Source organism: Apostichopus japonicus, chromosome 14 (assembly GCF_037975245.1).
Source record: "Apostichopus japonicus isolate 1M-3 chromosome 14, ASM3797524v1, whole genome shotgun sequence".
Taxonomy (NCBI): Eukaryota; Metazoa; Echinodermata; class Holothuroidea; order Aspidochirotida; family Stichopodidae; genus Apostichopus; species Apostichopus japonicus.
The window spans coordinates 16,578,809-16,603,861 of record NC_092574.1 but is presented as its reverse complement, the minus strand read 5'-3'; the positions used below and the strand labels follow the sequence as shown (position 1 = coordinate 16,603,861).

General features: G+C 38.1%; 2 protein-coding genes and 2 non-coding genes across 5 annotated transcripts in view; 2 read left to right on the top strand and 2 right to left on the bottom strand.

The window, feature by feature from the left end:
• Positions 1-1,273: 1,273 nt before the first annotated feature.
• Positions 1,274-1,345, top strand: Trnaa-ugc (transfer RNA alanine (anticodon UGC)). The gene has a single exon. It is a non-coding gene; the product is annotated as a tRNA-Ala (tRNA).
• A 179-nt stretch (positions 1,346-1,524) lies between these two features.
• On the bottom strand, positions 1,525-1,596 carry Trnaa-ugc (transfer RNA alanine (anticodon UGC)). Its single transcript has one exon. It is a non-coding gene; the product is annotated as a tRNA-Ala (tRNA).
• A 349-nt stretch (positions 1,597-1,945) lies between these two features.
• Positions 1,946-19,871, top strand: LOC139979651 (F-box/WD repeat-containing protein 7-like). Its single transcript, XM_071990660.1, has 11 exons — positions 1,946-2,327; positions 4,477-4,640; positions 5,398-5,739; positions 7,088-7,303; positions 8,011-8,145; positions 8,651-8,911; positions 9,484-9,597; positions 10,301-10,482; positions 10,903-11,128; positions 12,089-12,299; positions 13,240-19,871. Exons 2-11 carry the CDS (start codon positions 4,539-4,541, stop codon positions 13,509-13,511), a joined length of 2,061 nt encoding a protein of 686 aa, XP_071846761.1. The 5' UTR covers positions 1,946-2,327; positions 4,477-4,538; the 3' UTR covers positions 13,512-19,871.
• The window catches only part of LOC139979649 (UDP-N-acetylglucosamine--peptide N-acetylglucosaminyltransferase 110 kDa subunit-like), a 21,108-nt gene continuing 15,683 nt past the window's right edge, over positions 19,629-25,053 (bottom strand). For both annotated transcript variants that reach the window (XM_071990659.1, XM_071990658.1), the window contains exons 17-21: positions 24,551-24,718; positions 23,409-23,561; positions 22,454-22,706; positions 21,856-21,979; positions 19,629-21,141 (exon numbers count right to left, since the gene is read on the bottom strand). In XM_071990659.1, coding sequence (XP_071846760.1) covers positions 20,934-21,141; positions 21,856-21,979; positions 22,454-22,706; positions 23,409-23,561; positions 24,551-24,718 — 906 coding nt within the window. In that variant the 3' untranslated portion in view covers positions 19,629-20,933. The remainder of the gene's footprint in view (positions 21,142-21,855; positions 21,980-22,453; positions 22,707-23,408; positions 23,562-24,550; positions 24,719-25,053) is intronic.

Below are 25,053 nucleotides of genomic sequence, written 5' to 3'. Positions count from 1 at the left end.
TAATGAAAGACAAACTTTAAACAAGCGCAGGAGTGCATGTTTTATTTTTCTGTATTACCGGTAGGTAGTATTTATAAACACCAGCATAACGTGTATCGTGTTCCGGCATCGACTTTGAGAAACAGTTGTTCTGTTTGATTCAGGTCGCCATTGAGATCCGTTTGTGGGTTTGGGCGTTGGGTATAGGAGCAAAGCCTACAACCCACCCAGTTTTGAGAAAAGTACCCTTCTTTGTTAATGATGAGTACCCTTTTCCATTTTGTAATAATCCATAATGGAAACAGTTCCAATGAAAAGTGGTGTTTACTGAAATTATACAAATACTGGAATTTCGGTTACAAAATGCTGTACAGAGAATCCATTTTTTTTTTAAAGTTCCTTCTTAAAGGTGAAACTTGTGGCTTTACCTCTCAAATTTAGGTCACGGTTTTCACATCCCCGTAAAGTTCGCGGTCGCCCTCACCCCCCCCCCCCCCCGGCCGCGACACGCACCGCTCAGTCTTTTGCTAACTTATTACTGCACTATATTCTTTAGGGTATAAATCTGCAAATGCCCAGTGGGTAACATCTAGAAATGGGGGGGGGGGGGGGAACCATCCAATTTTTCTCGAAGGCTATATTAGCCTGCAATAATATAGCAAGGGAGAGTGACTGTGAAGCTCAAAGGAGTTGCTAATGTTTCAGCTAATATGTCCATTTTCCACCTTGTAGCCGGTGGGATTCAGGGGGGAACGGCCTTCCCACTAATTGACTAATTTACATTAAAAATTATCTACAAAGATATAAATTTGAATTAACCAAATTGTACAGGGGGAACCTGCCCGCATGTGGATTTCCTTACATTTTACCGATGTTTTCTAATCCAATGCTACCATCTTTACGGTAGTAATTTCGATAACCACCGATACTTGCCTCAAGCCCGGCCATTTCCCTCTGCCCCCCCCCCTTCACCCTACCTCAGCCCGCCTTTGAAAACAACATGACAAGAGCATTACAATGCACGAAGCCTTAAATTGAAAATGTTTCCGAAAAGGTGTGTTTTCAGAGGTGTTTTAATAACAATTAATGATAATGCTGCCCTAATGTCATTTAGTAGTGCATTCCAGAGATCCATAGACTAGGTACTAGGATATATCCAAACCAATAAATCACAGAGTACGTTATCATTATATACATAACAATTCTTCCTCAGATACATGCGTCAGTTTGTACTCATATACTACATACAGTCGTATGCTTTATTAATATATTTTCCCGCTCCAGAATATGTCAAGGGGGTGTAGCTCAGTGGTAGAGCGCGCGCTTTGCATGTGCGAGGCCCCGGGTTCAATCCCCGGCACCTCCAGGATTATTTTTTTACTTTTCCCCACAAAGTATAACGAGAATTTTCCCTTTATGATAATTTATCTGAAATGTGTACTTATATGTTTAAGACCGTTAAAGAAAAATATAAAAGATTTTTTTATTTTATTTCGGAGAAAAAAATAGAATAAAACTTTAATTCACCATATGCAAAAGGACATCTGGAGGTGCCGGGGATTGAACCCGGGGCCTCGCGCATGCAAAGCGCGCGCTCTACCACTGAGCTACACCCCCCAAGCTGATATAAATTGATATTAAATATACTATATAGTAAATACTACGGTATACATCCTTACGTATCAACGTATTTATTTAACTTCGCAAAAATGATCACGAACCACTGAAAATAGCATGTGCAATTGAGAAAAGGATAACTATTTCATGCAGATCGATAGCTGCTAGACCCAATCAAGCAATCTTTTGTCGATGTCAGCTTTGTCGTACTCTTAGCAAGGCCTAACAACTTAACGTTAGGCTTCTCCTCTATACATAACACTAACAGTAACACTAACACTACAGTCACGAACACCGTAGCGTAGACTTAATTTTTAGGACATTGAAACGTTAACTGTCAGCGCTTTTAGATAAAGACAAGATACAGATGATTATGAAGGGCACGAAATAAGACAATAAATGCTAACATTGGGCACGGATAAACCCCATAGTTAACAAATATACAATTAATTAATTAGCTTAGCAAGGAAAAGGATCCTGAATAGCAACAAGGAAGAAAGCCTCTTTCGCGCGAAACTGTATCTGATATTAATTGTCAACGTACGTCCCCAATGCATGCGCTGCATGCACGAGTACCGAACTTCATGAATTGTGTTGCTGCTTGTGCGACAAGTATAAATAATAAGAGTTCACCACGGTAGTCAGTAGCCAGGTACGGGTAAACGTACGCTATACAGAAAGGCGCGGCTTGGACCTCAACTGCTTCATCAATATCACTGTATTAAGAACAGGTGAGGAGAAGGGCTCTGCTCAACTTGCCAGCTCACAAGATGTCTTTTATACTAAGTCTTCGTCTATATAATATTGTTACGCCTAAGTTAGGCTACAGTACTAATACTAGTAGTAGTAATACTGTATAGGACTAGCACTAGCAGTAGTATTAAGTGTTATTACTAGGCTACTGACACAAGTTACACCAATAAGTAATATAATATTACACTTTACAGTTCAACTTTAGCTTGCTAGACCTAAGATAAAGTTAGGAATAGGAGGTCTAAGTCTAACGTTAGAACTAACTTTGAATAGCCCTAGCCTATGTCTATTGTAGTTGCGTATGTTAAGTTTGACTAATTAATGTAGACCTCCGCCTAACTTCTAGACTGTAAAGTATGCATTGCAGTACACATGTTTATTTCTAGAAGTACCACTACCACTGTACCAGATTTTAAGTTATAAAGCAATAGGCCTAGGCTAGTCCTGGATCTATAGTGCCATTCCGACATACCGCCATAGGTTTCCAGCCTTTCTGCCATGGCGAAAAGGTACATTTAAGGAATGGATTTTACCATGGTGTACAGGAAGGTATCGGTGAAACTTTCTTTGAATCGCTTGGAAATGTGACGGTTCGCTGGATAGACTGAATTAAGTTGCAACAAGATAGGGAAATTAATACAGTCGTTTATGTACAGGTTGATTGAATAGTTTTAATTGTTAGTTCCTAGAGTCGATACATTGTCTTGAAATATTTAATAGTTGGTTGAATAAATCAAATTAAATTAACTGATTGTTTATTAAAAAGACCGATTCTGATTGTCGATTAAAATGACCAATTTTGTGGATTTTGCGGGCCTAGGTAGAGTTAAAAGAGAAATACAGTGCATATACAATGCACCCACAATAATGTGCTCTTTCAGCCATACATAAAGTGCTTTACTGCATCGCGGAATGGCAATTTTTGCATGGCAAAAAGAGCACATTTTCTATGGCAGAAAGTGCCGATGGCAGAATGATGGCCTAATGTTATACCTTATTTTACAACCCAAATGGTTGAAGTAAGGTTACTATTACTAAGTATGTGCTGTTTCGTGCCCAGATTGGAGTAGCCAGATGGCCAAATCAAAGAGAATGTTTTCACTGTATCTCTGACAACTGTTGGAACTTCCCAAATATCTGGAATTTTAAAATTAATATAAATCTGCTCATAGACTCAGAACAGTAAAGAAGGCTTGTTCAAGGATGTGTGGTAATACTATCTAGTGTACATGTGTGTGAACATAAGTATATTTTAGGTTTACTTTGATATCCACAAGACATGTTGATGACAGACAAGAGTATGATTAACTGGCATAATTTGTCAGGGCGATTAGTTGGGTGAAGTTAATAACATAACTGACATCCATGTTGAGAAAGGTCCATGTTAGAGAAATCAAACATAAAACCAAAGTTTGCAACATTTTATGTCCATTGGAATGATTCATTATTATATTTTTGCAACTGACTTAATAATAATACTTCTTATATTGCTTCAGAGGTGAACTGGCAATGAACTTGGATATGCCTAATTAGTTTGAATGTATGATTGACCTTATAATAACTTTATACTCTACCCTGTATGTTATGTAAATTCACTATAGTGGGTGCAAGATCTTTATTGTGTTTCTTTGGACGTCAAGGGTCATTTGAAGTAAGTATAGGTCAAAGTCTTAAAAGCCTTGTGAACATGGTAACTCAAATACTAAAGATGATATAAAGATGAACTCCAAGCTTGATTTGTAGGTCTACATGAGTGCAAGTATCTTGCTGAATCAAACCTGGGAATATCTTGCGTGCAGTCTTTCTTCCATGAAGTATTCCCAGATAAAAGTATGGGGGGAAATCACTAAGCCTTAGGTTTTGATTTGGTAAGAATTTGAATTGTGTGTGTGTGTGACAAGTAACCACGTGGAGGATAGTCACTCTGGTTCTGTATTTATTCCTCTTACACCCTATTTCCATGACTTATTATTTTAACACTACCAGATACTTTTTCAATATTTGGTTACAGTATCTTCCAGAATCCATTTTAATGTTGTTAACTGGAAGTGAGCATCACAAGAGTGTAAAAGGTCAAACTCAAAACAAAACCTCCATGATTTCCTTTTTTCCCCCTCTCTTTCATAGGAATTGAAGAACAACGATGTTTATGATAAGTAGAGGCATCTGTAGCGTTGGAGAATGAAGGCATGGCACGCAGGGTTGATATAAACTCTGCTAATACAGACGAACTAGAAACTTTGCTAGGCATTGGTAAAGCAAGAGCTGAAGCCATCATCAAGCACAGAGAGGTATGGAGACTTTCCAATTTATGAACAACAAAATATATACTTCATTTGTAATGTTTATATATATGGATTTTCTTTTTTTTTTCTGCCTTTTTTCTGCAAATTCTGCCTTTCTTACATCTTGTCCCATTAAACAGACAAGGTAGAAAACTCTTGTCAAAAAAGAAAAATTTGTTTTTGTTGTGGTTTGACAATAGTTTGGAGCAAGTTTTATGAATGTACAGTCTTTTATCTGTATTGTACTATTATCTGACCTTGGGCCAGAATCAATTCAGGTACTTCCCAACTTCTTTCGACTCTGTGGAAGGCACTCTGAGTACGTTTGGATGCTAGAGGGTTACAGTGGTGTGATCGTGTCTTTCCAAAACATGGAGAATGCAATCAATGTATGGAAAATAATCCGACATACCGATAGACATTCTTTCCTTTGGTAGGCAAACAATACAACAAGTATGTGAAGTTCATCCAAAATAAAGCAGATCACACTCGAAGACCACAAAAAAAAACAAAAAAAATTGGTTTTGATTACATGATAGTATAGGATGACATCATGTTTGCGACCAACTCAACTTCCTTGTAACTTACATTGTGTGCATTTCAGTCCAGTCCCATACCTCATAAGTCAGTTTCCATCTCCTGGCAATAAGCCTTGGCGAGGAGTTGTTAATGGGTGCGATAATGCTACCGAAGCAAATCGGGTTTGACTTGAGCACTGCTAAAAGTCAACTCTCAATTTTTGTTGTTGTTGTCTTTATTGTAGGCTAGCCACGGTTTCAAAAACGTGAATGAGTTATTATCCGTTCCAGGAGTTGGAAGCAACATCCTTGAATTAAATGGTAACAGAATCGTTTGCGACACCGTTAGGCACCTGCCATCACAGAGCAGTCATTATCTACGCAACTCGGGCAGCTCTTCCGGTAGGTCACGAGTACAACAGACTACGGGAGATGTCCTGCCTAGACCGGTAACGAGAAGCAGGGAACATTCAAGGAGAAACTCAGACCACCATGACGGGCAGGCACAACCTTCCTCCTCCTCCTCCTCCTCCTCCACCAGCAGGCTTAGCTCCATCTCAGAATTGGAAAATGAAGATTCCAGACAGGTACAATACTGCCTTAGATTTGTACTACTGCTTCAAATTTAAAATGAAAATAGAGCGAAAAATGGCATAAAGCCTCCTTTCTGCATTCAGGATCAGTCTGCAGTCTAGATTTTGAGGCCTATTTCAATTATTCTTACAGCGTAAGATGGCACAGTTTGTGTCAGATATTATTAACTCATCAAGTCTAAACACTGGCCTAGGCTTTGTTGACTTTAAATAGTTGAAATATCAAATATCTATTATTTATGGGAAAATTGTTAATGGATGATAAATCACTCCTTTGAAAACTTTTTGACTTGACTCAAACATTGACCAAACTTACATACTTTGCCACCAGTGCTGGTTTTATCATGTAGACAGGTGGCGTAGAGCGGTTTAAAGAATTGTTCACATGTTTTCCACAATGATCATAAATAACCCAGAAAAATTAGAAAAAAAAACTTCACCAAAGTATATAATTTTATCACCCCCAAACAGAGCGTTAGAAAAGTCACAGTATAATTAACTAATTGAAGAGATGCTACAGTAGAAGCTGGTAAGTAACAATAGGGCAGAGAGGTTCTTTCCCCTATGCTCCTTACCTGTTAATAATTTAGGCAACTTTCGGCATTAAGATTGGATCGTAACAGCTAAAGTTTTCGTCATTGGAAAAAAATTTGGAATGGCAAACATCTTCTTTTGAAGTCTGTATTCGTTTTTCTAATTTGCGTCTGTATATACAGTGTTCTATGAGGTATGTGGGCTAGCGATGGGAACGGTCCCAAAATGTGCCCCTGGGTGCCCGTGTGCTTATGTCGGTCGGTACCTCGTTGATTACGATTTCAACCCAAACCGAACTCGGCCTATTTAATAGGGGCGTACATAGGCCTAATGTTACTATGTATACATGGGCTATGCAGACCCTCAATCATGTATCTGGTTGAGACTGTAAACAATCATTCGTTCAACCCATGATTTATAAGGCAGGGCTGCATATCTATGTTTAGTACAGTTTTACATACTAAAATACTAATTAAAATCAACACATGCAATGTTTTAGTGATCTTTGTGAAAGTTTCGTAATTTTCAAGTTTGCAACTCTACAGCCTTTCAAGGTCAAACAGTGCAGTGCCCCATGGAACGAATTACTTTTAAAATTGTCGTTTGCGTGATTGGAAGAACTCCTTACGGCATTAGTTGGGGTATATTTGCATAAAGTTGTTAAATATAAGAAATGGGAGATAAATTTACTGTATATTTTGCAAACCCAAACATTCTTACAAGCCTGCTTGATAATGACTGAGTGCGTTGTAAGCTGAAAGAGCAAATCCCGATACAGCGATTCTCACAAAAATAATCCATTTCATAGGTGAAAAGGAACGCAACTTCCAGTGAGGAAAGGAAGGCTAGTCCAACCAAGAAGTCGTGTCGTTTCTTCACCGATGATGTCGGAAAGGCCATGCCTCCTCCTGCGAGTCCTGTCCAGACGACGAGCTTTAAGAAAGCTGATGCACTGCCAAAGAGAAGATTGTCGACAAGGTTGCAGCCACCTGCTAACCTTGTAGAGTGGGTCAAAACTTTCCAGGTAAAGTGAAGATATCTGGTTGCACATTTATGTGGAAGTTTTGTTGTAGTAGCATATCACCTAGAGGAAGGTAACAATAGCCGTGAAGAAAATAAGTAGGACGGAAGAATGAAACGGAGCGGTCCGAAAATAGTTTATCAATAAGAGAATGTGGTATCGAAGAGGTGGGTTGGGGTTGGGGGTGGTTGGCATGAGTTTCATTGGTTTGTGGGTAGAGGGCAAAGAGAACATCGTCCCATTAATGTGTAGTGGAAACTGATCTACATGAACCGATTCTTAATTCTGCTAGCCTAGGTGATGTGAGGGTGTCGTTGATTTGGGTTGTATCCTTGGGTCAGTACATTCGTATGACTTGTTCACACAAACTCAGCCACCACCATCCCAATGTCCTCTAGTGGTGACTGATGATGTGGTCTATTTTTTGTTTTATTGCATCTGAATGTTGTAACCACATCGATCAAGCAGAGCACAGACACGTGTGTAAGAGGACAGTGGAATGGTTTGTAGTTCCACTAAGCATTTGTATCTTCTTTAGGATGTTGCCAAGCCTGCGTGATATGATGATTAGATTTATAATGCTGCTGCAATCGGTCCTAGCAGTGTATGAGTGTAAGTTGGGAACCATACACCACGGCACATAAAATAGTGACAAGATGAAGATGATGATGACATTCTCTTTTCTTTGCTCTATCTTATCTCCTCTACAGCATTGGTCTGAGGCTGAGAAAAATTTGGCTATTGATGAATTAATCGAGAAGTGTGATCCGTCCCAAGTCAGGCATATCATGTCTGTCATAGAACCTCAATTCCAACGAGACTTCATCTCCTTACTGCCAAAGGAGGTAAGAGAGCCTGTTTCTGTTTCCACTTCCCTCCCCTCCCATCCCCCCTCACCCCTAATGTAAATTAATTTGGGGAAGTCATTCATGCAAAGAGGACATAGTGTGCTATAGCTTCCTCAGTAAACTTCAGTCCCCCTACTTTTATATATCAATTTACCCGACATAATTTTTTTTTTCTAATGGCTTACCACTTACACCCACATAATAAATAAGCCGTTTTGCTCCATTTATGGCAGTTTGCCAAGGAACTAAGCTAGTTTTTCTGCTTTTAGTAAAGTAGGATGTCACAACAAGTTTTACACAACATATGCTGGTAATGAATCGGACAGCTGTTTGATCATTTCCTATCCCTCATATTCATTCTGAATTTAATAGACACATCTCCCCATATATAAAAGGCCTGTTGTATCATGAAACCCAAAGCAAAACCTTTGTTTGGCAACTGGTTCGCGGTATTTTTTTTTTGTTTTTTTTTTGTGTCTAATACTTTATCCATATCCCGTAGGTGGCATTGCTCGTCTTATCCTTCCTGGAGCCGCGGGATATTCTCAAGGCGGCTCAGACCTGCCAGACCTGGAGAATACTCTGCGAAGATAACCTCCTCTGGAGAGAGAAATGTCTGGAGGCCGGCATCGATGAACCCACCAGTAAGCTGCTCCGACGGAGGAGTCACGGTGGCGTGTCCCGTAGCCCCTGGAAGAGTCTGTTCCTCAGAACGCATCAGATCGAGTATAACTGGAGGCACGGAGAAATGAAACCACCAAAGGTAGGCTTTCTCTGTGGAGAGTGGATGTCGTACCACCGGTCACTGGCGATACGGAAAACACATCCACTGACATTCCCCGATAGTCGTTAAAGATTTATTCCAACCCTGTTTCCATATGCTGGCTGTCAAGGCCTTAGCCTTGCAGCAGCAAAGTTGCAGCTATGGTAGGAAATGTCCAGATTTCATTCCAAAAGGTTGGCCATAAAATTTTAAGGTGGGTTAATTATTGAGGTATAAATGATTGGCAAGGTCTCTTTCCATGCAAGGTCTTTCCATTATGTGTTAGGAATTTCTGGACATATTTTGGCTGGTATAGCAATTTGATGAACTACCCTGCATTTTGAGTCGATGTCACTACCCCAGATACTTGTTCAGTAATAACACGCCATTCGTATACATACATGTATATATATATATATATATATATACATACATATATATATATATATATATGTGTATATATGTATATGTATGTATATATATTTATATATATATTTATATATATATATATTAAAATTGATACATATGTAAATATATAGATATATGTTCATAGTTTTTTGTCTCGTTGATAGGTTTTGAAAGGCCATGATGATCATGTGATCACATGCCTCCAATTCTGCGGCCAGCGGATTGTCAGCGGTTCTGACGATAATACCTTGAAAGTTTGGTCGGCTTTGACCGGCAAGGTAAGTTTACGTAGATGTGTAAGTCTTAAAGTAATTACTACAATTCTGTTTCTTGTTTTCAACTGTCTCTCAATTTCTAGAGTTGAAGAAATGAGACAGGTTAGAATAAGTCACAATTGCTTCCCAGTTTGTTAAAATTTAAAGCTCGCTGCCTTCCATGAAGTCCATATATAGGGTGATTGTCAGCCTAAATTGAATTCTTATTATATGAGCAGTAGTTGTAGGGTGTCCTCTCCAACACTTGAAGTTATCTTCCCAATTTGACCTTAGGAGATGATATTTCTAAAGAACACAGATCACCAATCTTGTTGTTGCAAAACGGTATCGTATAACCTGACAAAATGATGCCACATATGATGGGTGCAGATTGGTGCCAACAGGGAAGAATAATGTAGTGTTCACATTTTGTGTAGCAGTATTGAAGTCTCTGAACTTTGTCTCCTTTGGAAAGCCTACGGTTCCTGTGTGACAAAAAATTCTATACATCTTTGTATAGCAATTTGACCGTTTTTCCATAGCATAACGGCATGGTGCCATATAATGCTATAGAACCAGGCAAAATTGTGCAGAATGGCACCAAATGCAAACTGGTGCCATAAAACACTGCAAAAATTTGGTGCAGTATTGACAAGTAGTTTACAGCATAATCAAAATTCATTTGGAAAAATTACTAATTTCCGTTTTAAATCTCTGGTTTCTGCAGTGCTTGCGGACCCTGACGGGCCACACTGGAGGGGTTTGGTCTTCCCAGATGAAGAACAACATCATCGTCAGTGGCTCAACGGATCGTACTCTGAGAGTTTGGAATGCTGAATCTGGCCAATGTATTCATACTCTGTTTGGTCACACCTCTACTGTACGATGCATGCACCTTCACGAGAATAAGTAAATCAATATCATTTCTTACTTTCCTTTCCCCCTCCCCCCAGCCCCCTTTTTCCAATAGAAGGTAATGAACAAGGAAAAGAACCGAAGGCAAGCAAGCCTCGGCATTTCCTGGAAATTCCAGTTTTGATCGATTTGGCAATAATATCCTCCAGTTGACTTTATCTTCCATAGATGTTTGTGTCTCACACAAACGTATATATGCATATTCTAATATCCTCCAGTATTTCCCAAAGCTTCGTTTTTGTGCTGAATTTTGGCGCAAGGTTGTGGTAACGTAATCGTTGCAAGTACCAGAAGAGAAACAAAATCTGTTACTATTTAACTGTCTAGTCTATCAGGCTGAGACCCTGCAGTGATGATGAAACTTGGAAGGTCGCAAGTGAAAAGGGTATTTTTTATTTTGTGTGTGTTTTGCAGAGTTGTTAGTGGTTCTAGAGATGCATCTTTAAGGCTCTGGGACATTGATACCGGGGCATGTCTCCATGTGTTAGTGGGCCACGTGGCAGCGGTAAGGTGCGTCCAGTACGACGGCCGGAGGGTGGTCAGTGGCGCCTACGACTTCATGGTCAAAGTCTGGAATCCAGAGACGGAGGAGTGTCTGTACACACTTCAGGGTCACACTAACAGAGTGTATTCATTACAGGTGAGTCCAGATGGTATCCGCAATTAAACAATACATATATATATATATATATATACATATATATATATATATATATATATATATATATATATATATATATAAATATATATATATTTATATATGGATATATATGGATATATATGTATAAATAGCGGGAGGCCCGTGGTTCGAATCCCGGTGGAGGCTGAAAGTTTTTTCACTGTTCTTGATTTTCCAACTCATTACGATTTTCATTTATATATATATATATATATATATATATAATTCAATAAAGAATAACACACCAGAAAAATTCCACTTCACGACCGGTTTCGTCCTTTTGGGACTCATCAGGCGAAGGTAGGAATCGAACCACGGATCTTCGTGTCACGAACCGAAGTCCGTTCCACTCGACCACAGTGATTCTACTGGTGTGTTAAAGCGTATAAATTGGCTTTGAATAACTGTCATTAAGGGCGTATTACCCAAGTGTTATGATTGTACAGAGTGCACCCCTGGCGCTTTGAATCTGACAATTTTACACAGAATAACCACTCTTTAGGCAAGCCAAGCCGTAAATAAGAAATGAATATTCATTATATATATATATATATATATATATATATATATATATATATATATATATATATATATATACATATACATATATATATATATATATATATGTAACCTACCTTTACCCCTCCTGTAAAATGGAATAATCTCTGGTACTGGATGGTATTCTGCGATTCTCCGTTGAAGACACAGTGGGACCTTACGAATAATGAATATTCAAGAAGGTGTCAAAGGGCAAGAATTGGCCAGGCTTTTCATAAAATTAAAAAAATGTCTAATTGTAATTTATATTAATTATTAAGTGAAACTGTTTCTCAAGTATTTAACCAAAATTTAATAAATATATATGTTTTAGAAATTCCCCATTTTCATACTTTCATACACTTTTTCCTGTCGCTGTTCCAGTACGACGGTGTCCACATTGTGAGCGGTTCGTTAGACACATCTATACGGGTATGGGAGGCGGATACTGGGGTTCATCGGCACACCTTGACCGGACACCAGTCCCTCACCAGTGGCATGGAACTTAAAGACAACATTCTGGTTTCAGGGAACGCCGATTCCACTGTCAAAATATGGGATATAACCTCGGGGAGATGTCTGCAAACCTTGCAAGGTAAGAGAATATATATCCCGAGAAATTCTGGCTTTTTACTGGATTCATGCAGGCGGAATTTTGCTGTTTGCCAGAAGAGAAAGAATAGGCACTGCCAATATTCTGCCAGTAGACATTAAGAACTTAAGTACATGGTTAGTAGGTCAACAGTCATTGGTCAAAGAATCGTCGTGATTTCCGCACCTAACATAAACCCTGTATTTACTGCTTTATTATCAGCCTATATTATGGGGCTACTCTCAAAAGCCTGTTCAGTGACTGATGTGTGATGTTATTCCAGAAAATGCCAGTGGGAAGTTAGAATTTCAGCCAGTAGGTTTTGTAGGCACCTGCATTTTTAATAGCAAGTTGCTAACAGTTGTAAAATTCTAGGATTGAAAATATATGTGGAAAATTGGTAGTGTGAGCTTGCTGGATGAATGGAGATGACATCATTATTATGGGGTGATTTAGAGGGGTTTTATGAACAATGCTTTGTGTATATGGGATTAATGCTGTGGCATCAGGAGCATTGGAAGCTAGCATCTGTGAGGTGGTGGGGCTTGAGCCCTGACCTGCTAGGTAGGGAGTGTTATTCCTGCTTCTTTTTTTTCTCATTTAAAATGCAGTATGAAAATCCAAACAGGGCTAAAACAGTATTTAATTGTATAACCACGTCGACGTGGAAGTGCAAGTTATTCGACTTTACCCACGTCCACAAGAGGCTGCTGAGAGTTGCAAAATTAACAACTGCCTTACAGGCTGATTACTGTAATTGCACAAAATGATTTCAAAGAAATTTTTAAGGGTCTTTTTTGAAAGAATCAGACTTATTTTCATGGTATATAGTTCTGTTTGTCATGACCGATGTTTTACAATTTCCTTCAAGAAAGTCTTAGCTGGCCATGTTGAGTTTTGTTCCCTCTTCCTCTATTTTTGTCGTCTTTGTTTTGCTAAACAGGAACCAACAAGCATCAGAGTGCCGTGACCTCTTTGCAATTTGACAAAAAGTTTGTGATAACTAGCTCTGACGACGGAACCGTTAAACTGTGGGACTTGAAGACTGGGGACTTCATTCGAAACCTTGTTGTTTTGGAAAGTGGTGGCAGCGGTGGGGTGGTCTGGAGAGTACAGGCCAGCCAAACCAAACTGGTGTGTGCAGTGGGAAGTCGGAATGGTACCGAGGAAACAAAACTCTTAGTTCTCGACTTTGATGCTGAATTATCAAGGTAGTGCTCGGAGTTTTGATTGTCCCACTTATTTCCTGCCAAATCATTCGGGTCCATTATGAGCCCCGCGAGGTGTTTTATTTATCCGAGGAAGGAAAGAATGCAGTTGATGTGCTTTGCCATGTTTTTTTTCTTTTTTTGTGAACTTAAATAGGAAACATATTGTTTCAATATAGAAAGATGTAACAGCAAGAAAGTGAACCTGCAGAGAGGCTGCATCAGTTTTCAATTCATAGAAAATCAATATTGATGCGGAGAGAGAGAGAACCTGGAAGTGAGAAAGGAGGGCGCTATGTTACATTAGCTAACAGGGAAGTTATGCAACTACCGATAAATCCCTGGAACCAAATGAGTCTCAGATGTGTCACACTCTGCAAAGTGACACCTATCTGAAGAGGAAACAAAAGTCCGGCAGTTTCTTCTGCTTTAAATTCATTTAAAAGATATTTCAAAAAGTTTGAAGTATAAATATCCTATTTTTGTAATTTTTTTTGTTTTTTTGTATTTTTAATTTTTCGTCTCTCTTCAAAGGAAATGAGAGAGAGAGAGAGAGAGGGAGAGAGAGACAAGACAATTGTTGTTGCATTTATTGTTTAGTTTTGCATAGTCCTTATATGTCCAATCTAAGGTGTTTTATAGTCACAGTTAACATCTTATTGTACGTTTGCTTGTAAGATTGATCAGACATAAGTAATCTTTGAACTTTTGACAAATCGCATGAAGACTTTTTTATTGAAGAGATGTGAACCAGTATAAGAGGGGAGGGGGTTGGTTGGGAGTTGGGGTAGGGGGAGGGGAACAGTGTGGTATTTTTCCTAATGGATTCGACACAAGCCATACCATCACCATTGGTCTGTGTGATGGAGATAACGGTAATGGTAACTTCCCAAACGGCTATGACAAATCTCCTTCACAAATTTAATACTCTTGCACTCACAAGGCTGAAGACTTGATCAAGTCCAAATGTGACATCATCGAGCCAGATATGTCTCAATTGTTTTGATGTTTTTTCTCTTTATTTATTTACAATGTATATTTTCTTTTAATGGAGACTTGTTTTGCAAATGTTGAATCTAAAGCTTCTCTTTACGTGACCAAATTAATGATGATGTTGTTGTCAGTGTTAACACCGTTAACAATCTACCTTGAATAATATGACAGAAAGCAAAGAGTAAGAAAAGAAAAGGATTCAGATGCTCCTGCCCCATAACGACATCGAAGATTTACAAAATTACAGCTCCCATCCACTACTCTTAAACTAGGATATCTCCTAACGGAGCAAGATATTTCTGAGCCGTTTTGGGGGAAGTTGTTCTTAACAAGGATCTCTGTCATGGAAGCCCCAGACGATGTTAAAGCTTCTTTCCCCTTTTTATGAAGAAAGCCTTCTCGTTTTCCTTTTGTATTTTAAATATAAGAATAATACGTTTTAATCCGAAAGATGACAGCATAACCAAAAATATGTATTAAGTTTCTTGTGGGTTGAACAGAAACTCACAGTGTGTGCAGCTGTGACCTTGCTCACACCTGTGATTTAAAAGTACGCATTATTTACGACATTTCACATAAAAAATAAATATCTGTTTGTTCGCAAACGCACGACATTTCCACCAACTGCTTTAATAGTGCTCAGTTATATTGCTATGCTGGCTTTGACAACAATGCTAGTGTCTTTTTGTGTTGTGTAAATGAAACAAGGTTTTTTGGGGGGAGGGGGTTGGGGTGGAAGTGGTGGGGGTTGTGGTGAAGCATCAAGACCTGTTGCATCCAGATAGTCATGAGATGGGACCTAGATATATCCTCGGAATAAAGTTTGAAATAGATAGATAGATTTAGAGGTACTTTACATATAGGGCATTATCTGTTGTTATCCAGACTGACAACCAAGTCACTACTTCTAGCTGGATCCACTTTGGCCTAACCCGGTCGCAGTCGACGGTTGCCTTACCTTGCTATACGCAATGAGCTGAAGCCAGATGGAACCATATTTTGATTCTATTCAAAATTCAAGTACCCAGCATATTTGAGAAATTTTTTGATCATTTTAGGTAAATCAACTTAGTTGTTCCTCTCAGACAATGTTTCGTTCGTTTTCTTTTCTTTTTCTTCTTTTGTTATTTTGTTTTTATCTTGATTCTATTCTTGGTATCAAACTGCCAGTCTGTCGCATCAAGAAGGAATTTTTTATTTTCGTCGCATGATACTGTAGATGATAATTGTACAAAACAAGAAATGCATGAATTTATGATTCAGTTGTCACAAGAATGTGTTAAAATTGGGAGTACTTCTCTGGGCATTAATGAGTGTGTGTGCTTAAATCATTGTAGCAAATTAAATAAATTGTAGCCCCAGATATTTCCATCATTCTTGGAATCCCACCTTTCCACAAAAAGCAACACAAATTTAGGCCATGAACTCATGGCAGAATTAAGGAGTTTAGTTGTATACCCCAGATTTCTGGTACTGGAAACACAGGTAAGGTGCTTTGACCATTGGATGACTAGTAAAGTATTCTTCTTGAGAAAAGAAAAGAATCAGGTTTAACGACTTTAATAAAAAAAGAATGTCAGGCTCTACATGCTGGTCAGGTGGAAAAGGTTGATTACGTGATTGGTTTATATTTGATGGAGCCTTTTTTTAGGCTTTTTTTTCTTGTCACGTTTATTCCATGTCGCACAACTCTTCAGTCACACAGAATAATAACAGTTTTTAGGAACTGGTTAGATGTAAAATGGGACCTTAATGAAACTGTTGATGTGGACTTACTTAACTAGTGGATTTGATGTTTGAAGATCAACTAGCTCATTATTGTGGACAATGAGAGGAAACTGTGAGTTATGTTCGTTGATCAGTGCGGACATGGGGCAAAGGTTCATTGTTTGAATTCACCTAATATGCAGTTCATGCGAGTAAATTACAAATGCTAGAGATTTTGCTATCTTTTGCCCCTGTTAAGTTGTTACCGATTGTAGGGTCATAGAGAATTATATCACAATAGACAGCTTTTGGTTATAACATTCTGTAGTAACCAACTGTTCTTTTTATTTTTTAAGTCGGTATCAAATAATTTTTGCTTTTGGGAACTGAGATCCAATGAACATCATAAAATTTTCTTCAAACATTTATTTCACAATTATTTTTTTTCCTCTTCAGTATTTACATTTGTGTTAGTCATTTTTATGTTTAATAATTATTATTTCTCAGTTTTGTGTTTTGTCTGTTAGGCCTGTTTTATTGACTTAGTCTACCCATATTTGTCTGTACCATAGCTACATCAGGTAATGTACCCGTCATATAATGTTGTTCTTTAGAGGAAGGAAATAGCCATGAGAAGATACTCAAACTTATCCAAGATGAACTAGTATGTCTCTGAGTTTAATTCAAAAACATGGGATACTTACTGTCAATGTGTAAAGTAAGGTATGATTTGTATGACAAGATTTGTATGAGAAGAGTGGGGGGGGGGGGGGATGGGAAGAGGGAGAGGAACACTCACTGTGTCTTGACCTTGTTTCGATGGTATCAATTCATTTTTAATACACCCAAATATATGTTTTATGTTTTTCCAAAGAAATATTGCCACGTATTGCTGTGGAACACTGAGCTAACTGGAAGACTTTAGGCACATAATTATATTTGATATGTTATAGATCATTAACACATATTGCTATCAGTACAGTCCAGGTTGGATATCTGTACTTTTGAGTTTTGAGAAGTGACCATTTTATAATTGAGTTTCATCAGTTAAAAAGACTGGACTATTAAGTCTAGTAAAGAGACTATGAGGTCAGTTACGATACAACACAACACTTTTATAGGACAACCAGAGAACTTATGGCCTTAAAATGATATGTTTAGAAATACATTTCAAATTTATCAGGGACAAATGGTGTTGCATGTCATCCAGTGGTAGTCTTTTGTTTATAATGGAATTACAAGAACATGTTTGGGTTGAGTTATTAGAATTTATGAAACAATGGTTTAACAACACATTTAGGCCTACACTGAGGAGCAGATGTTTTCATCTGTGAAGCCTTAAAGGAGCATTCCAGAGTTTTAGCATATCTTAAAAAGGAAACTATCTTGGAAGCCGTAACAGCAATAGACACATTACTGGCATTCAATTTTTTTTTTTTTTTTCTCTTGAACTATAACATGACAAGTCTAACATTTTGCCTAAAGTCACCCTTTAAGAAAATCTGATGGGAAGTAATATATAGTTTAAGTAACATGTGATCACCACTAATACAGAACACGACTTGTGTACGACTGACCAAGTGTTTATAACTGAATTGCACCTTTAAAAAGCTCACTGGTGAACATTTTCAATTTGATAGTTAAAGCTACAGTAGACTGACTGTCTTAGTTGACCGGTTACAGTTTTAGCTGGAGTAATACACTGGAAAGATGTGAGAAACCTGGTGAAGAAAAGCAACATAGCTGTTATAGAAATGGACAGGTTAAACCATTTTATTGAGCTTATTCTGTACCAAACAGATGGATGATGACCAAAAGCATTTAAAATATCAGCAAACTCATCTCTGGCTGTTAGTAATATATTAGCAATATCACTTGTAACCTACAAGATATGTGTTGGCATTGGTACTTGTTTCATTTTTGTGTGTTAACTTTTGAATATTGTATGCTTTATGATTATACTTGCCCCATGTGGGATGAGGGGGGGGAAAAATCTAGGAGGAGGAGGGTCATGGGACATAAAATAAGGTACATAAGAGGAAGATTGAAATAGTCAGTCCATTCATCTTGGTGGAAATGTTGTCAAATTTGTGTGTCCAATGTTCTGGAAAGAGCTTTAACAATTTCTGGTGTCATTTTACACTTTATAACAAAAATTGTTACTCCCTGAAAACTTCTTATATTTGTCCCTAAAAGGAATAACAAGACTCAGATAAATTAGTGAACTTAAATTGTTCATTATTTGTTGTACTCCAATTCCTCTACTATGTGAATAGAGATTGTTTTTTTTTTAGGGGGGAGGTTGGGGGGGGGGGAATTCAGTTTTTCATTAACTTAAAGGACCCTCTCTACATTTTATAAGAATCAAACAAGGCCAGTGAGGTAATGTGAAAACTGTTTGGTCTAGTGCTAACATGTACCACTTCATCGTAACAACCATTTGAAACAATCGCTGTGGAATCATCTAAGACGGTTTTTATTGTCTGTGTATGTAACTTGATAATATCTCAAGTATTAGTCATATTTTCTATTTTGTAATGTTTTTGTTTAAGATGTAATGCCCAAGTAGAAAGCATGGAGGTTATGTATGGTATATCAATGGTGCAATAAATCACTATCACAGTCAAACATATTATATCTTGTTATTTTGTTGTCTTGCAGTCATGTTTACTTTGCCTCTTATCACTTTCCCTCTCCCCTCACCCCACCCTAAAAATATCTTACATCATTTCTTAAATATGAAAAGTAAACAAAAATAAAGGGAATATGCTTTCCTTGAAATTTTCTGGTTGAAGATTTTTGCACGTAAGATTTGGAGATCCCACTGTCAGACGAAACAATAACTAAATCTCACAAAATATCTGGTTACATTTTGTTCTGTGGTCGAATGTGTAAGGTGGTTGGTATTGCTCCAGAATAAGCTAGAAAGTCAAAGAATGTTTGCTAATGCTCACTTGAAAACTTTAACTGACACTAGCAAGTATTTCTCCATTATTATATCCTTTAGATTTACCTCCCAGATTGCTTTATCATTACTATTAAACACGTGCTATTAGAAAATAAAGACGTTCTCAAAATTTGTTTACTTTAAATGAAGAGTGACTGGTCAACCTTGAATGAACTGCATTATAGTGACTTCTGTATAAAACTGAAAAGTATGAAAACAATTTTGAAAGCTACTTGAATTTGTACAATCCAAAGCTTTTCTTTGTATGTGTGGGGTGGGGGGGGTGGGGGAAGGGAGGGTCATTTGGGACTACCGATATGATCATACATTTCACATTAGACTCTGAACGAGATCATTTAGATTTTAGAGCACAAAACTGTCATACTGGTCTGGCTGCAGCATCCACCTCTGTTGACATGACGAGTCTAATTAATATTGGAAGACCATAAGAGAAGCAAACACCAGCAACAACAAGCATTTATCTCAATTATTTTTATTGACATAGTGAACACATGCACACTAGTATTGCTTGTTAGTCTTGCAATTAAACCAAAAATAAACAAAATAATAATACACGAAGCACGCACACAAACCTTGAATGATGATACACAAGCAATCACCTAAAAGAACATTTTCTACAAAATTGTACAATATTGACAACATTTTCCTCATTTCAAAAGGAATGCAATGGACTTAGACTAATTAAGCTGCTTAATATTTTGTAAATTTTTCTTTCATTTTTATTTATTCCTCTGCAATTTAAACCTTTTAACCTGTCCACCATATTACCAATATATAACCAGGATTGATAAAGGTAAGAGTTTCACACTGAATAAAGTATTGGCTTCAACACCTGAATCGTGATACTATACATATATGACTAATAGTGTTCTGTGGTTGATATAGGGTTACATGATCACTTTCAAAATGGCCACAACATCCTTATGTCTCAATTGGTAAATCACAAAGCTGTTCAGTTCCATTCTACAAATGTAACCTCTTGTCGGACAAATGGAAACCAGAGAGAGAGAGAAAAATAGGCCAGGGTTCCCATTCATAGCGATATAATATTTTATGTACAAATGAAATGAATTACGGTTATCTGGCAAAATGAAATGTTAAGAAAAAATGAAAAGTAAACAAATCCAAAGGTTGAAGCTAAATAAAAAACAACTCCCTGGGAAAAGAAAAAGTTTGTAAAAATGTAAAATAGAACTTCTCTCAAGTTTGCATCGAGTAAAGTGATTTTACAGTATCTATCATTTCACATAAAGAGGTGGATGTATGAAACTCTTACATGCACTTGAGGTTTTTACAGAAATAAATGAAATTAATTTTATAAGTATACACAAGTCGACTATTTCACCTCAATCCAATACCAGTGGACATTTTATGTACACCTGGCACACTGTTACTCCACTTAACTATTGACAATGACAACGCGCCGAGATATTTTCTGTCTTTCGCAACGTCCCGCACCAGCATATGACTTTGCTTCTCCTGTTCGAATTTCTAAATAAAAGTCAGCAGTACTTATAACAGCTGGAATCATTACAAGCTGGTACCATTTAAATAATGAAAAATCTTATTTAGCTTTTCAAAGTGCAATTTACGATCCATTTTTATGTATTTATGTGAGGCATCCACACTTGGAGGTAAGTCAAACACGGTTCCATTGGGCTCAAAACATCCGTTCATTTCACCAAATGCTAACAAAGGCTACAGCTCGATAACATTAAACTCTTGTCAAAATCCCTCAAATCTGATAAATCCTTCGGACACTCACTGATGGCCGCCTTCTCCGATTCTGCCGATGGGTGGTTTACCCGTGTGAAGGCTCATTTCTGTCAAGTGGTCGTTCTCCTCGCCCTTTTCATGCTTTGCCCAGATCTTACGGAAGAGAATTTCCAAGTCTGCAGAATACTGTGGAATCTGGAATAGGACGCTGTTGGTGCGTCTGTCCCAGACCTTCGCTCGAATGTGCTGCCGGCTGAACAGAGAGAAGAAATGTCTTAAAAGATTCTCCAAAAACGGTTATACAAAATGGAGAAGAAAAATAACACAACATAATATGATGCAAAAAGCCACTTGGAATTAAAGGTCTGTACCATAATATAAATGGTCATCAAAGTAAATAAACTACTTTTAAACTTCTCTAAAAGCGTTTGCGGAATAAATGGGATGGTGCTGTCACAAGAGCAGTCTGCAGCTTAAGTACTAAGATGAACTTCTTGCACACAGACTAGGAATCTTGGATCTGATAAATGTAATACTTTGTGGCATACATGTCAACATATTTACTTCAGATAGTTGATCAGCACAATGATGAATTCTTTCAATAATCTCTCTCCAATGATAGATTTATTTTATCTTGGTACTTTTGGACTAGTTCACAATCCCCTTTCTATAACTCTATAAAAAAGTTCTTTTTTCTTTAACAAATTTATAGACCATTTTTCTCTGACAAGTCGTTTTCTAGGGGTACAAATTTGTGTCATCTCAAAGCAACAAGGGGTACTCTGTTGGGGCAGGGATTGCTTTTACAATGAGTGATAGCAATAGATATAGAATATCCTTGCAAATATATGCACATTCAAGCTGATCTTTGCATTTTTTTGAGGAACTATTGTATCAAGCTGACCAAGCCAAATTAATTTTGCCCTCAGCAATTTTGCCTTTTTAATCTGGTAATTCTAGGACTTACAATTGAGGATCAGTGCCAAGTCTAACTGATATCTCTTCATACTCTTGTCTGGTGTTTGCGATCAGTTCTGGACAGCCCATTGTCTGTAATTGAGATGCTGCTACTCTGGAAGCCAGTGTTTCTCCTGAGGGAAAATTAAAAAATATAAAGCTTTGGGGTAATACTGAACATGCTCTGTCAACCATTACCAAGTGCTGTTGTCCTTCTGAATAATGTTCCACACTTTCAACTGTTTTGCATTAACATCAAAGGGCAAAATTGTACCATCAATAATTCTGACATGAAAGTTTATGTCTTTCCCCATGGTGTCACCTCCCCCATGCATCCCCCAACCCCCTCCCACCCATTGACACACATTAACACACTGGCTGGCCCTCTTTCAATATTGAAGTTGCTATGCCCCCCAGAGCAATGCTTTAGTGATATGGGCACATGTCCCCTTTGCATTATTATCTGAAGACTTCGTAGAATATCATTTGACAAATTGTTTACCAACACTATTTTTCGAATATTTATAATTTTTCACTGACTGACAAACATCTATACACAACGTACAGAAAAATGGGCAATGTTCACATCATGTAAAAGAGGTACAAACCTGGTAAGGTCACCATGGGGGTACCCGCCCACAGGACATCCATGCCAGTGGTGTGGGCATTACAGAGGGGTGTGTCGAGGCAGACATCAGCCAGCTGACCTCTCCGTACATGCTCCTCCTTGGATGCCACGGGGGAGAAGAGAAGCCGGCCGGGAGGGAGACCCATCTGTCTGGCCGTGCTCAACAGATGAGGTTCACCTGCGGCTGGGAATCGAAGAAGCCACAAGTAGCTGTTCGGTACTTTCTTGATGATCTGGTAGGAGAGAAGAGAGTTGTACAAATATTACCTTTCAAGCAATCATCTTTATCCCGTATTTAAATGCCAATCTTCAATAGTTTTACACCTTGTCTGATACGGTGGAGTTAACAAAACATCTCACCGGGAGAGCACTTGTCCTTGATTCATACATGGTCATCCTTAAGGCAACCTCAGAAGGTGACTCAGGTGCCGGCCCCACAGGATTTTATGGCACTTGAGGCAAGACAGGATACCTTAAAATATCCTATTTCCTTAGAACTGTTCCTTTTCAGTTCAAAGCATATTTCAGCCATGTAGTTAATTTATATTGCTTGTTTCGTTAATGTTGCTTTGTTTCAGGTTCAAAAGTCTTGACAAATCAGGATTCATATAGTATTAGCTACTGTAAGATGTGAACAACACAACCATCCTCATTACAGTACAAACCATCCTCATAATCATAGACTTCAAAGAATGGGAAAAATAATGACAAAGTCTATATTTGCCATACTACACATTCTTGGCATTTAAGCTTCTATGCTTGATTATTAGGAATGATTCTGTTATTTATTTTCAAATGCTCCCTGTCTCTCTGACAGCACCAGTCAGATGACGCCAAAGAGTACGGAGATTGCACGTCAGCTGAATACTTGGGCTACACACGACGGACCAAATTTTAGGTATTGAATACGTCTTTGAAGGAGATGTGAAGCTTACCGACACCCACATCTGCATGGTGGCTGGGTCTATCTTGTAGAGCTGGTTGAAGTTACAGTATATGATTCCATCACTTGGTAAATCATACATGGCTCTAGAACTGAACACTGCACTAGATGGGACTTCTTCACCTGTAGCAGCCTTGGCATGTACCTAAAACAAATAAAAGACAGAGTAGGATGGATAGATACCTCTAGTAACTTTGGGTTTGGTCGTCCACATTCACCCCCAACCTAGCTATTGCAACCAACTTTGCAGATCTAGTCTGGAAATAACTTAGTGGTCAGATTTTGTGTATATATTTTTGAAAGCTCTGAAATTTGTCTCTTATAAAATAATATAGTTCCGGTGTAGCAAAAAAAAAAGCATAAATCTTTTGATTTGTATTATTGTACAGCAATTTGACCATATTGCAGAGCAATTTTGGGGATGAGAGACTGAATAAATTACTCTCTGCTACTCTGACAGTGGTAGTATACAACCTTATTAGCAGCTTCAGAGTAGGATGGGATGTGATTCTATTAACTGATGAAAACTGAAGGCTAGAAAAGGGTGATTGAAACTGAATAGTTGTATCATTATACCTAACAGTGAAAGACAAGATATAAGACATGGTAGTATCTACTAAAATTACATCTTACAATTAATAAAAATTAACCAGTCTATGAAAATAACCCTCTCACTTGATTAAGAACTAGTAGGATTGGGAATTTACCGACTGATGTTTCAATTATTCCTGGCTAGCAGTGTTCAACATCATCACTGAACTAGTAGAAGTGATGTAAGAGTAGTAAAAGTGGTGCTGCAGTATCACTCATTAATGCAATGCTGGATAAATCTCTATTGAATCAGCCTTGCTGAAGCTTTGTTTCATTATTCTCACACAGTGCCTTACCCTGCTGACTATTACAATTCCTGACTGTTGAGTGTTCCACATAACAGATTAGGCTATCATCCTCTGGCTTTCACAATTCCTGACAGTTCAAGTGTTTGACCTAGCAGATTAGGCTAATCCTCCTCTGGCAATTACAACTCCTGACAGTTCAAGTGTTTGACCTAGCAGATAAGGCTATCCTCCTCTGGCTATTACAACTCCTGACAGTTCAAGTGTTTGACCAAACAGTTTAGCCTATCCTCCTCACCTGGTTCAGAGCTAATCCATGCCACACTGTGACTCCATTGACAGTTGTCTGTATCTGACTCTGGCTGACCATGTTGAGGAGAGTTTCTGAGGCAGCTGCGTCAAGGACTGGGAAGTTAACCTGAAGAGGGTGTAGACTATCTCCAGGACTCGTCTGCAGTGTTACCTTCTGTAGACATAGATATATAGATACAACCATAGTAAACAACCATATCACATCAATCATATGCTAACCTCATCAACTATTTGATAACCATGTCAATCTCTATCCACTAATACAGTTATGGTCATCATACAAGTAGAATAGTTTGAATTATAACATAATATTTGTTAGCTCCTATTTAATGGTTACCTGCAAGTAACATGTTGGTATTTTTCATTACAAGCAGACAGTTTCTACCACAGTGCAACTAAGCCAAGGTTGTCGAGAATACTGTGTGTGAACAGGCGACTCTTCTTTTATGAGAGCTGTAATGTGCACAAATCTGATGACAGGAATGGAGA

Coding starts and splice junctions, on each gene's coding strand:
- LOC139979651 (XM_071990660.1), top strand. CDS start 4,539: ATGGCACGCAGGGTTGATATAAACTCTGCTAATACAGACGAACTAGAA. Junction 5,740..7,087: donor AAAATGAAGATTCCAGACAG/GTACAATACTGC, acceptor TCCATTTCATAG/GTGAAAAGGAACGCAACTTC. Junction 11,129..12,088: donor ACAGAGTGTATTCATTACAG/GTGAGTCCAGAT, acceptor TCGCTGTTCCAG/TACGACGGTGTCCACATTGT.